Genomic DNA, 14,930 nt, shown 5'->3' on the forward strand with positions numbered 1-14,930 from the left:
TGCTGTCATTACAAGCATTTTGAAAAGAAAAAAAAAAAAAACTAAAAGAAATCATTACTAGCATTTGAAAAAAGAAAAAGGGTTTTTAATTAAATATTATTATAAGTTAAAGGTGATTGACCTAAAATAGTGGGATGCGGCCCAATTAAGCTGATCGATGAATTGTTTAATGCATGCGAAATGCAGAAGCATCCAACGGCAACTGTTTTAGTTTGTATTATAGTTCTTCAAAAACAAAAGAAATTAAATTAAAACATATTTTAACAGATCGAGGCACATATACCTCCAAAACTACCACATCGGACGTAGCAAACAAAGACCTCCATTTTGTTGTATTTATCATGCGTAGTTATGAATCTCACAAGATATCACGTGAAAGGACGACGTTGTCTGTAGAATCTTGGCCATGAAATTAAGAACCAAACCGGGAAAGCCATGAACACCGCTAATAATTGATCGTTTTGCTTACGTTATATAATGACATGTGAAGAGAGGAACAAGTAATATTTCTAGGAAGTTTACTTGTCTCCTATTAAGAATGATGTAGCTATTAAAATCACTATTGAGCTTGTGATTGATCATTATTAAGTTTTGATCCAAGAGTGATTTTAATAGCCACATCATTCTTAGCATGACACAAGTAGGCCATTTATAATTATTCGAGAGAAACATAGAGATTAGGCCATACTTATCTTGCATTATTGGTAAATTTTGGTTAAAAATCATCAAATTCTCCACACATATCACAACCGACATTGCTGTAATTTGCTCTCCAAGAGCAACCGTAGACTAGCCGAAAGGGGTTTTATTACTTTTTTTTTTCTTCTCCTTTTCTTTCCAACTACACCAATTCTTCTTCACTTTTGACTAAATGAACGAATAAAGAAAGATTAGATAAGAAGAAAGGAAGATTTAAAGAGTGTTTTGAAAAGTTTGGTAGTTGAAATAGTTTTTTAGATAAAATTTTGAGAAAATTTGGCTAATGCTAATGCTAATAATGCTCTTAGCATTAGTAGGGCATTAATCTTTGGCATGTCTGCCACGAGTTTGAACGCATAAGATAAAACAACACGGTTTACAATCAATATTAATTAAGTACATTGCACAAACATTCTCATCCAAAAATAATAATAAAAAAAATTAAGCTGCATATTGTCTCTACTCTCTAGTCTTTAGAGACTCCTAATGTGACACGTAGACAAGTTGAAAATATGTGGTGTTAATTTCCATGTGAATCTAGTTATGATTAAGCTTGAAAACAACTTTTCCAATTGTTTTTAAAATTCTATCTTAATATAATTGATTTCTTAATCCCCATCCTTTTCCTTTTCAGCTTTTAGTCACAGGTATTTGTACGCCCCAACAAAAGGGATAAGATGATGAACATGTCTAGCCAAGAAGAAAAAACAAATATATAAATTAAAATTCTTCAAGTTTTAATAAAATAAAGACAGATGTTATAATTACCATAACTAAATACAAAAAAAAAGGATAAATTAATATTGTTTACCCAACAAAATCGGGTCAATATATTTCCAACCAACCAGACATCCATCTCATTGTGGGTGTCTCAGATTCACAATTTGCTAGCATAATCCACGATATAAGATGCTATATTAAATATATATGAGCCACAGTTTGAGTTTAACGAAAAAACAGGACAGCCCACGCAATCTCCTACGCATAGGTTTGACGTCCACTTCATCAGTTGCTTGTAGGAACAGCCTCTGTCTGCCTTATCCAGGAGCAATACTTATCCATTAACGCGCTCTTGTATAACAAGTGTAATTAATTTTTTCTTTCGATTTTGAAGAAGATAGAGAGAGCAGCATAAATTGCATGCATGGGCATGCAAATGGGAATGCTTCCAATGCAGAGAAGTTGGCGGTGGGCAGCCTAATTAAGAAGACTCACCAAAATAGATTTTTTTTTTTTTTTAGCTATTTTGGTGAGTTAAATTACTTTTTTAAAAAAAAAAAACAAAAACTCCTTCCTAGCTTTAGTAAAATGGTGATTTTTTGTTTAGAATAAAAAATAATAAAATTAGAATAGTGAAAGTGAAAGTGTTTGAAAAAGACATAAAAAAATATAATTGAAAGATAATATTTAAATGAAATAGTAAAAGTGAATAGTTAAAATTTGAAGTTGGTGAGTACTTTAAAAAAGTAAATAGTTAAAATCAAAAAAAGAAAAAAAAAAGAAAAAAAAAAAAAGAAAAGTGATTTTCAATTAATTTAATTAGTACAATTTAATGAGACTATTCAAAGATTAAACCGAAAATTCAAGCTAGTGATAGCTCAATGGAACCTAGTCGAGGCGAAGGTGGGCTCACGGGATTCAAACCAAAAATTCCACACTTCCAATCCGGAGTGGGAAAGGAAGAGTGAGGTTTGGCCATTCAAAGATTAAAATATTTATTTTTATTAAAATACTATTATTTATAAATTTTTATCTAATTAAAAACATAAATTTTTAATAAATTATTTATTTTATTTTTAGTAGTTTAAAATAATATTCAGCTAACAAAAAAGAAGAGAGGACATTTCACTTTGCCCTAAACTATCAAGCATTTTTCAATGTCTTTCTTAAACTTTTAAAATTTGTAATATGAGATTTTAATCTTTCAATTACTCATTCCATTTTTTAAAAAAAAAATCTTAAGAAAGAAAATGAAAATGACCAAAATATCCTTTATAAAATGAGGAAAAAAAAAAGGAAGGAAAGGCGGTCATTGGTCGTCTTCTTTTAAATTATTATTATTATTTATTTTTTAATTTTTTTAACAAAGGGCATGCATAGTTATATTTTTAAAAATGATTAAATACTAAAAACCTCCCTAGGGTTTGAATACTTTATTTTTTTTTCCATAAGTTTTGATTTGTATCACAGGAGGTACCTATAATTCTGATAAAGACCAAATTAATTATTTCATCTATTGATCGTTAGTTGACTTAACGTAAGTTAACGTCACTGACACGTGGACCAATTAAAATTCGACACCTGATATAAGTGACCACGTCTTCAGTGATGATGTGGCCACCAAATTAAATTTTTTATTTTTTTAAAAAATATATATATATTTTCCAAAAAAAAAAAGAAAAAAGAAAAAAAGAAGAAAAAAAAATTGGGGGTGGCCAGCCAAAGGGTGACTCGACCACCCCCTTCAGCCATGGGGGTGGCCAAGCCACCCCCATCTAGCTGGATGGGGGTGGCCGAAACCACCCCCAATGGTGGTTTGAGAGTGGTTTCGGCCACCCCCATGGAGCCAAGGGGGTGGTCTAAACCACCCCAATGGTGGTTTGGGAGTGGTTTCGGCCACCCCCATGGAGCCAAGGGGGTGGTCTAAACCACCCCAATGGTGGTTTGGGAGTGGTTTCGGCCACCCCCTTGGTGGCTCCCCCCATTTTTTTTTAAATAAAAAATTTAATTAGGTGGCCACATCATCACTAATGACGTAGCCACTTATGTCAGGTGTCGAATTTTAATTGGTCCACGTGTTAGTGACGTGGACTTCCATTAAGTCAACTAATGGTCAATAGATGAAAAGATCAATTTAGTCTTTATCAAAACTACAGGTATTTCCTGTGATACAAATCAAAACCTAAGAGAAAAAAAATAAAGTGTCATAACCTTATGGAGGTTTTTAGTATTTAACCCTTTTAAAAGTTATATGAAGATAGAATGGAAATGAGTTGAAAATTTTAAAATTTAAGAAAATATTGAAAAATGTGAAGTAAAATAAAACTTGATGCCATTCAATGGTCTACGCTCCATGTACACCGAAGCAAGACGTTGGGGTGATGACACAAAACCAAATAGCAACTACTCGCGTCTCTATATATGCCCCATCCCCCATTAGAGACAAGACGTGTGAATGTGACGAATCAGCCTTTGAGGACGCATGTACTCTATAGAGGGACCCAACCAAATCTCCCATTAATAGTTATTGGAATTGCAGGCCCCTGGATTAATACAAGACGACTGCGGAAGCCAAGAAGGGTCCCTTTTCACTGCTTGCCTTCACATACGGTCAAGGCTTCAAGCCAGCCTCTTTTGAACACTTTAAACCAAGTTATTTAAGACTAATAATTTTTAATACGATCAACAAGTTCAGTAATTTATGTTATGTTAGACCATTTAAGGTATTTGTGAGCTTTATTTATGCAACAAAATTACCTTGGGTACATGCATGTGGGTCACTTTTTTGGCAGTCCTTAATTCATTGATTCACATTTGCTGTGCCCAACTGGAATTCTTGTGCATGTGTTTGGACTGAGCCTGCCGAAGACAGGTTCACAGACTGACTTTGATCGTGACTTTGATGGGTTTGGACTGTCATGACTCATCATGACCAGCCTTTTTCACAATAATTTTTGTTGAAAACAAGGGAAAAAAAGGGGGTTAAGCTTAACCCTAGAGGATATCCACAACATAAGCAATTAACCAAGAAGGTGGAAAAAAAAAAAAAAAACACAAAAACACAAAAACAAAAACAAAAAAACAGATCCGCACAATTACTATTATGATTCTAAATATCTTATGTTTGAAGTGCAATCTTAATGTTTATGGTTTTTAGTGACCCTAATAAGATTATCTATGCTTCTACCAAACGTCTCTATAATTGACGCCGCCGTCACTAAAGCCCAATCTACATTGCTAGCATCTCAAGTGGCTTCTTCTCTCGGGATTTTTATCCTTTAACTTTGGAAGGAGATGCCATCAACATCAATCATACTTGCTATTCAACAACGACATCTGGTTTTACCTCTATTATTACTGATATTAATGTCAAGTTGTTATCTTTGTATAGCTTGAAGGTTTGCAAAGTTTTAAGAAATGCAATTAGTGTGCACATTATTTAGTTTGATGGACTGTTTTTAACCATGTGTTCAGAAACATTCTTGATTGATCTTTCATTCTCTCTTCCGGCCATCTGAATCAAGGGCTTAAAAAAAAAGTTTTTGAGTATCATTTACGAGAAAGCAAAATCTAAAGGGTATAAGCTTCCCAACGAAGCTCTCCATAAAAACATCTAAAGTGAAGAAATCGTAAAGGGGATGTTTTGAATAGTGAAGGAAACTCTCCAACTTCTTTTTTCGCTTTTGTTTTGATTCTCTTTTTCTTTATATTGGTCCACTTTCGTTTTCCCACTCCAGCTTTCGCTTTTGTTGGAAGGCCGCCATATGGAAGTTTCAAAGGGGTAAGGATCCATGGTTTCACGACCGATCAATATCTCATTTTTGTTGCTCTTTGGAAGAATAAGACATTGCCATTATTAATCGCGATGTTTGCGGCAAAATTATTTTACAACCACACGTAGTTTTACGTCGTATAAGATTCTTTTCCTTTATCAAACGGTATATATATATCTACTTCTCGTTAAAGACACGCATGTATTCAAAGTAAAATGTAGAGCTGAAAAAAAATACTTGACGGAAGAACATACATGATTAATTGTCAGGGGTGAAACCAGGCTTTTTAGAGTGGGGGGACGACTATTTTTATCATATTCTACATTTTTGCGCAAAAAAACACAAATAAATGCAAGAAAAATGAGATGCGAGAAAGATGGCTAAGAAAAAAAAATATAAACGGAATAATGCATAATATGTTAATTTTTGGGGGACAAATATACTATTTTTGGAGGACAAATTCATAATATATATATATATATATATATATATATATATAAAGAATTATAAAATTTTGGGGGAACACACCCTAGCACATAGTTCCGCCCCTGTTAATTGTAGAATTTTATATAAAATATGAGAATTAAAGAGAGAAAAGAGAGTGAAAAGAATTTGGGGTAGTTGAGCGCTTTATAAAAAAACAATTGTGGTAGGTGGATTTGGTTATGGTCAAACCTAAATGAGAAATATTCTTATAAGAAAAATAAATCGACTTAATATAAATATATGTTCTAACAATCTTTAAAGTTTAAACCTTGTACCAGGAAAGAGTTAGGGGTGTATGTAATGTTTATAATTAGGTCTTGCACTGGGTTACCGTTAGAGTCAACATACTCCAAACAAAATTAAAAAAAACAAAAAAAAAAAACGATAGGACAAGAACAACCTCATATATATATATATATATATATATATATATATATCCCTTCCAATAAAATTTGCTTCTAAATTGACACAAATGAAAATTGAAGGTAGTGTTCGTTAATGCTTTTTAGATGGGTTTTTTTTTTGGGGGGGGGGGGGAAGTAATATAAAGGTAAAAATAGTTTTGAGTATTTTGTGTTTTAACTTATTTGTCAATATTTTTATTTTGAAAATAGAAAAATAAAATTGAAAATGAATGAGGGTTAACAAACAAACCAAAATTTTGTTTTTATTAATCTTCATATGCATATATTGTTAAAAAATTACCTTATTAATTTAAATACAGAAATGAAGTCTTACTCCAAACTTCACAACAAAAAATAGGGTGTTTTTTGACGTGGCAAGCAGTAACACACTTTTTGCCACGTCAATAATTATTGACGTGGCTACAGTGACACATCAATAAAAACTTTATTGACGTGGCGTATTTCCGCACGTCAATAATTATTGAGGTATCATTTGACACCTCAATAATTATTGACGTGCCATTATTTTACACGTCAAAAATTAATTAATAATATTAATTATTTGTTTTAAAAAAATATTAGATAACAAAATTTAATTGGTACCTATATTAAGGAACAAAATTTAATTTGTATATGTACAATTTGTATATGTCCTAATATATTAAGAGATATAATCAAACCTATTAAAATTTTATAAAACTAGTTAATGCTCTTGTCTCTTATATATATGCAATGCTTTCACTATATATGATTATTATATATGTTTTGTATTCTTTAATTTATGGTTATTAATTAATATTAAGTAACAAAATATATATGGCTATTACTTAATAATAAAAATTATGCAATGCTTTCACTATATATGGTTATTATATATATATATATATATATATATATGCGTTTTATATTCTTTAATTTATGGCTATTAATTAATAGTAAGTAACAAAATATATATGGTTATTAATTAAATAACCGTAACATAATTATTGAAGAAATAATAATCGATGTGAAGTAATTAGTTTAGTGATACAGTGCATTGTACTTTTTAAGATTTGTAAAAACTAATTACTATTGACTGTTAGTTAGCACTGCCAGTTGAGTTTGAAGCAAATAAAGGAAATGTAGGTTACTATTTGGTAACGTAGCCCATTTAGGCATTTACATCCATAGAATTCATTAAATTTAACGGTGGAGACTGCCTCAATAAATTAGGAACTACTTAAATAAAGGTGTGATCAGGATTAATTCTTGACATATCATATGCAGTATCAATTTAGGTAAAATTTATTCCAACGGTGCAATATTTAATTAGTTCACTAAACAATAATGTAAATTTAAGCATTGCAAATATAGCAAAAAAAAAAAAAAAAAATTACAGACTTCACGAGCCCATAGTAAAAAAAATTAGCGTTTATTTCAAAAGTTGAATTTAGTTAGTAAAAAAAAAATGTTAAATTTACTTTTTGAATTAATATTATAGAAGGACTCCTCTTCACGTATAAGTTCAAACTTCTCATAAATAAGTGAACGAATTACTGAGATGAATTTTAAAGTCAAGATCTCTACTTTAATACCATATTAAATTACTATTTATTTTTTTTTAAAAAAAACTTAAACTCATAGCTAGAGAATGATGGATTTAACCTGTTAATTAATATTTAAACAATAATTAAAAAAGATAGTTTATGATAACAAATTCATTTGGATACCTATATTTATAAGTTCACAAGTTCAATATTTTTTACATTGACCAAGTCACCAAGTACGCGGAAAAATATAATTTTTTTTTTTTAATAATACTGCTCTTTACATTTATTTTATACTATTTGACGTTATATATTTTAAGTGATTTTTTATGTTAGTCATATTCATTTAAAAAACACAATGGAAAGCCACTTAAACATACGTTACTTGATGTAAATTGAGTGTGCTAAATAAGTGTGAAGACGGAATATCAACATTACTATTTCTTAAAAAAAAACAAATATAATATAATAGCTTCATTTGAATAATCACATTTACATTCACATTGGGCAACTCACACAAAGAAACATATATAATTATATTGGATAAGGTTGATATCATATTATATTGTTAGTTTAAGAACTTCGACAATGGAAGAAGGACAAAGCAACAGACAATCTAATCAAAGACCATTAAAACGTTGAGAATAAGGATTAACTCACAGATAAAAAAAAAAAATAACAAAAAAAAAAAAAAACGTATAAAAAGACCAGTAACAGTTAAGAAAGAAACATTAATTTCCGTTGTCCCCATTTTCCATTTGAATTGAAAGATTCTCTCAGATTTTTACTGGCAACAAAAACACACCGCCCAATCACATCTGCTCCAACACCCCATGAAAGACAAAACAAAGTTCAAATTTTCACAAACCTTTTCAGTGTTTGCAGGCAATGAACACGGTGAAGCTCGATCTGTTGGCCGTTGGGTCAACGACTCAACATGGCCAGTATCCAATGGGCAAATGGATGTTTATTGTTAGAGGATTAAAATTTTTTTTAAAAAAATTACAGTTTTTATAGTTTATTTGAACCGTTTAGATTTAATTTTACGGTTTTTTTTTTGTTTGTAAAATTAAAAACCTAAGCGAAATTCATGGCTAGAAAGTCGTACAATTGCGTAGTTGTATTTATCCTGGGGGCGTCACATGGTCCTTGTACTCTGCTGTAAAGGCCTTTTTTAAGTCACGTATCCCCCACTTCACTATTATTACGACGCCATAATAGCGGAGCCGACGTACCACAGCCTGTACTAATCCAACATTATCCCGACACCGATAAGCTCAATATTTTTTTTTGAAACCTTTTTTGCTGACTCAAACCCGAGACATATACGAATCACATATATATATATCCCTATCCGTATGAGTAATATATGACGTGTAAATTGATGCCACCGACTCTTTTATATCGATAAGACGATCCAACGGTGTACGTGATTTTATGCAATTTAATAGCGACCGTGAAAAGAGTTATATTCCAGAAAGCTAGGAAAGTTTAGCTTCGTTAAAGCCTTATCTGCACCAACAAAAAAAAAAAAAAAAAAACGAAGTTAACGAAATTATGTTGATTTTGTGAATAAGAAGAAATTATGTAGTTGACAGCTCAGCGACGGTCCTATTTTAAGTAGTTGGAAATAATCTTATCTGGCTGAAACCAGAAAAAATAGAAAAAGTCTTCGTCTAGTTTCTATATATACAGCAGCTAGGACAGTAGAAAAGCTCCATCCTTTTTCCAGCTTGGTGTATGTGTCCATTACCATAGGGAGACTTGTAGGTTCCTTCTTCCCCTGGCTCTAGTTGTCTCATACGGTAGACATCAGTCTCTCTTTAGCCATTCTTCTCTCTTTTCAAAAATTTGACGTGAAAAACCAGCGAGAATGCCTGCCGTAGGAGGAATTCCGGCGGGTGTGCCAGGCAGGGAGTACCCGGGAAACCTCACTCCATATGTGCTTGTAACATGTATCGTGGCGGGCATGGGGGGTTTGATTTTCGGCTACGATATTGGAATTTCTGGTAAAGAGCACCCATTAAGTCCAAATCTTGATCAACTGTTTGATTTTTTTGAATGTTGGTGACGATTTTTGATGTGTTATTTTTGGTTTTTGATAGGTGGGGTCACGTCCATGGACCCGTTCTTGATAAAGTTCTTCCCGTCGGTGTACCGGAAGAAGCATTCGGAGACGACCACCGACCAGTACTGTCAATATGACAGCGAGACCCTGACCATGTTCACGTCGTCGCTGTATTTGGCTGCTCTCGTATCATCGATCGGGGCGTCCACTGTGACACGTAAATTCGGACGAAGGTTGTCCATGCTGTTCGGAGGTGTGCTCTTCTTCGTGGGTGCCATCCTCAATGGTTTTGCCCAAGCGGTCTGGATGCTCATCGTCGGCCGAATTTTGCTTGGTCTCGGTATTGGGTTTGCCAATCAGGTATTGTGTTTCTCCATTTCCTGATCTGGGATCATATTATTTGTGGGGTTTATTTGTGTTTTTGTTTTGGTTCATTGAAAGTTGTCGGTAGAGAACAAAAAGTGTGCTGTCTGAAAACAAATATGAAGCACAATGCTTTATTTTATCCCTTTGGTTGTGAGATGCTTTCACCTTTTTTTTTTTTTTTTTTTTCTTTTCTTTGGGGGTTTTTGGTTGAATATGTCTTATTTTTTCTTTCAGATCTTTTATTTATGCAATGAGACAATTGCTTGGAATGTTGACAAAAAAGATTTTCTGATACCAAGTTGTTTCTGATCCGAATATGGGCTTCTAAACTCTTTGTTTGCTTTTCGGCTGCAGAGATATGGGCTTGTACTCATCTCTGCTTCTCTCTCACTTTTTTTTATTTTTTTATTTTTTTGATTTGTGCGTTGAGCTTTGTAAGTAGAATTGAACTGTTTGGTTTCTGAGAAAGGTTGGAAAAGAAAAGATGACCGTGGTTTTCCCCCCTCTCATCTACAAACGGAAATAGCCACTAATAGGGCGGGTGGGAGAGAAGACTTTTGAGTAACCGAAGTCTTAAACTTTGCCTTTTTTAATTTACAATTATCGTCCCAAAAAGTCATTTCTATATGCCATATTTTCTTTGCAACGACATCACTGTTGTGCACTCCTTTTCCGCCATAGTTTACTTATGGATTCCACGGCGTTGAATTAGAAATTTGCAATTTGAAATATAGCGGCTCAATCAATCAAGTATACCATGTGCATTTGTTTTCTTGCTTGATTTTCTCATTGATAATTAAAGACTTTGTATTTTTCCGAAGAAGCATGACAACTTGACATCAACATCTGGCCCCGCCCGAGAACGACGTGTTGTTCATTTATTCCCATCTAATTATCATCTGTTAATTACAAAATTAAAATATTGGTTTAGCTGTTAATTTTGGCTTTTTGTTCTGTTTTTTGTAATTACAGTCTGTGCCACTCTACCTCTCAGAGACGGCTCCTTACAAATTCAGAGGTGCTCTAAACATTGGCTTCCAACTATCAATCACAGTTGGTATCCTTATTGCCAATGTGTTGAACTACTTCTTTGCCAAGATCAAGGGTGGCTGGGGATGGCGGTTGAGTTTGGGTGGAGCCGTGGTCCCTGCCCTTATAATCACCATTGGTTCACTAGTCCTTCCTGATACACCCAACTCCATGATTGAGCGTGGTAAACAGGATGAGGCCAAAACTCAACTAAAAAGAGTTAGAGGCATTGATGATGTTGAGGATGAGTTCAGTGACCTTGTTGCGGCAAGTGAAGCATCAAGGCTTGTGGAGCACCCTTGGACTAACTTGTTGCAAAGAAAATACAGACCCCACCTCTCCATGGCCATCTTAATTCCCTTCTTTCAGCAGTTCACTGGAATCAATGTCATCATGTTCTATGCACCTGTTTTGTTTAACACCATTGGATTCGGAGATAATGCTTCCCTCATGTCTGCTGTGATTACCGGCATTGTTAATGTTGTTGCAACCATGGTTTCCATTTATGGTGTTGATAAGTGGGGAAGAAGGTTCCTTTTCCTTGAGGGTGGAGCTCAGATGCTCATATGCCAGGTACAATCTGAACCCGACCTGACATATGAATTGTTATCTTTACTCACTACTATAACTGACCATTGTTTATTTTGATTTTCTGCATGTGTGCAGCTTGTTGTTGCAATTTCAATTGCTGCTAAATTTGGAGTAAGTGGTAATCCAGGTGAATTGCCCAAGTGGTATGCAATTGTTGTGGTGCTTTTCATTTGCATCTACGTAGCAGGATTTGCCTGGTCTTGGGGACCCCTCGGGTGGCTGGTGCCTAGTGAAATTTTCCCTCTGGAAATCCGATCTGCTGCTCAAAGTATAAACGTGTCAGTGAACATGATCTTCACATTTATTGTTGCCCAAGCCTTCTTAGCAATGCTGTGCCGCATGAAGTTCGGGTTGTTCCTCTTCTTCGCCTTCTTTGTGGTGGCGATGTCCATTTTTATCTTCTTCTTCTTGCCTGAGACAAAGAACATCCCAATTGAAGAGATGAACAAAGTATGGAAGTCCCACTGGTACTGGTCCAGATTCGTGAATGATGATGATGATTACCCTAACGTGGAGATGTCCAAGGGAGCCCAGGCTACGAAAAACGTCTGATGGGACAAAGATCTGTCTTTTTTCTCTGTTTTTTGTTTGATCTTTGTTTAGCAGTACATACTATTGGGTATATGGTTTCAATGTGGAGGCTATATCTGTATTGGTTTTACTATGATGTCTCAAAACTATCCACAAATAAAGAAAAAGAAAAAAAGAAGTTTCAATTTACAAATGTCCTGTCTTTCATTTACAACGGAAATTCCAGTATATAGATGACAATTGATCTGTTTTGTCGACCTGCTAAGGCTAATAATTTACATTGCATAAATAATTTGGTTTTGAGAATGCTAGATTGTATTCGGTCAAGATGTATTTTTTTTTTTTGTGCAATTCCAATACTGTCCCTACCCCTAATTGTCTTCTTATTATAGTTAATTTGACTAAATTATTGAATTGGATTAATTAACAATTAATATTATGTGATGATATAGGTTGGACTTTTCTAGTGCACCCATCTCTAGCCAAATAATTTGATGCAATTGAATATACCTAGGCCTCCTTTTTGTTATTATTAGATCTGGTTCTGTGATTTTTTAATGAGAAGTACCTACTCTGATAATAATAAAAAAAAAAAGGGCCTCCTTATTGGGATTTCCACCATTTCGTCTATTTATTTTTTTTCTAGTGCTAATGCAATTGCAGCTTATGAGCTGTAAACAAAATTGACTTCGATGAATAAATGTTGGAGAAAGTAGACGAAATGCTTTCAACTTAGTTGATTAAATTGACATTTATTTTCAGAGCAAGTGATTTTCACTAGTCTAATGTCTTTTCTAGTAGACATAATAGCATATGGGTACAACAGGGTTGTCAATTTTTGCTAGGGCTTGCGAACACAATACGATCCAGGTTAAAATTAAGAGGTCTGACTTGTTTGATTAAATATGATAGGTTAAAGTTAAACTATAAAGTCTTACATTCATACCTTGATATAACACGAACCCAACACGTGACATTTAGAGTTGTCAATTTTTGACATGACCCGTGAACTTGACACGAACCCAATACAAAATTAGCAGGTTAGAGTAAAGGAGCCTAACCCATTTAATTATATAGGTTAAGTTAAAGTTGACATATATAATCTTATATTCATGCTTTAACACGACCAAAATCTGAGAATCAAACATAAATTGTCATCCTTAGGTACAATAGTATGAGGACAATGGTCGTAAAAGCCCACAGAGGGAGGATTTAATTAGGATTTCAAATGTATCCTTACATCTGTCTCTTTATCAAGTGTTGATTATGTTCACACTTCTTCAATAAATAAGGTCAATGGCTTCTCCTAATTTCACACAAGATATCGTTTGGTCGGTTAAGATAGGATAATTTTGGATGACACTAAAATAACCAACCTCTTCTTGGTCGGTTGCTGATCTATATGCAATTAATAAAGCTTATACCTGTTGATTTTGTGTCGTCAGAAAATAGTTACCCTTTATAGCAAGTTAAGCAACCTCAAAGCAAGAGGTTGGAGACATTAATTGTAAAGTTTTCTTCCTAATTTAGAACGAAAATCTTGATTTACTTCTTTGTTGTCAGTCTTCTGTTCTTTCCACATCTTATCGACAAAGGGGTATATAGGATGGCCTTATACAATTGATAGCTTGACTTATTTTGTTTGACATTTCTCAAAATATGTGGAAACCGATTCCCGAAGTTTTGAAATGTTCTTGGTACAAATTGTGAAATGGATATAGACGCTTTGGGTCCATTGTCCTACAAGTTCCAACTCTTTTGCTCCTTGAGATAAGTTAGAAGATAAAACTTAATTGAGATTAGTTAATATAAAATGATGAATTTAATCGTTTAATTAAGAGGATTGCTACACATACTTTAAAGTGCTCACTTCTTGAAGTAGTAGTAAAAAACGAAAATTACTATTGAATGAAATAACAAATGAAAGTATATGTAACATCTAACGGTGATTTTTATTACATGTCAGATACTTAGAGAGTATGTACAATATTTTTCTTCAATTAATATATAATAACCCGGTTGCAAGAATAAAATAAAAAGTGGATAATGATGAATAATGTACCATCAATATAACCACGTGGCTGGAAATTGGAAGGCAGTTTCCTGAAAAAGGGAGACTTAATCCACAACTAAAACGAACATTTTGCAACATTCACAGCTTTATAACAAGTGGGGAATCGGATTTCACATGGTTTGAGTGAAGCATTTTCTTCTTCTTTTTTCACGTAATAATGAGAGTGTAGGAGCTTTCGGTAACAAGCGTAATGATGAATAGATAGAACAAAAAATGCGAAGCTCATATGATATGATATGATAGGCCAAAATCTTGTGGGAAAGGTAGATTTGGTCACGGCTTTGCACTGAAGCAAAGGAGAATCTCATGACTACACTTTTGATTCATTTTCAATTCATGCCCTTTTGCCTTTCCTTACCCTTATGTTTTTGGATAAGATATAATATAATTCTCTCTCTTTCTCGTGAATTGGTATTAAACAACTTTACTTAGGAACCACATGCGATTCTAAAGTTAAAAAAAGAGTTCTTTTGTTCCTTCATATCAATGTGTATAAGAGTCTTTTGTGGGAAGGATGTCGACACTAGGCTAGTAATTAAGCTTGACACACAAAAAAAAAATTAGTGAATTATGATTGAAGGGTTTAAAAAGTTTAATTAAATAGGTTGAGTTATGATTAATTTATACAGTCTTATACTAATACTTCAACACAACTGAAATTCA

At 33.4% G+C, this 14,930-nt stretch overlaps 1 protein-coding gene across 1 annotated transcript; it reads left to right on the forward strand.

Moving 5' to 3' along the window:
- The first annotated feature begins 9,263 nt into the window (after positions 1 to 9,263).
- On the forward strand, positions 9,264 to 12,448 carry STP12 (sugar transporter protein 12). Its single transcript, XM_059582134.2, has 4 exons — positions 9,264 to 9,617; positions 9,714 to 10,036; positions 11,015 to 11,644; positions 11,738 to 12,448. The coding sequence occupies exons 1-4, from the start codon at positions 9,482 to 9,484 to the stop codon at positions 12,212 to 12,214; spliced, it is 1,566 nt and encodes a 521-aa protein (XP_059438117.2). The 5' UTR covers positions 9,264 to 9,481; the 3' UTR covers positions 12,215 to 12,448.
- The last annotated feature ends 2,482 nt before the right edge of the window (positions 12,449 to 14,930 follow it).

The sequence above is a fragment of the Corylus avellana genome, chromosome 1, assembly GCF_965113065.1.
Source record: "Corylus avellana chromosome 1, dhCorAvel1.hap1.2, whole genome shotgun sequence".
NCBI classification, from domain to species: domain Eukaryota; kingdom Viridiplantae; phylum Streptophyta; class Magnoliopsida; order Fagales; family Betulaceae; genus Corylus; species Corylus avellana.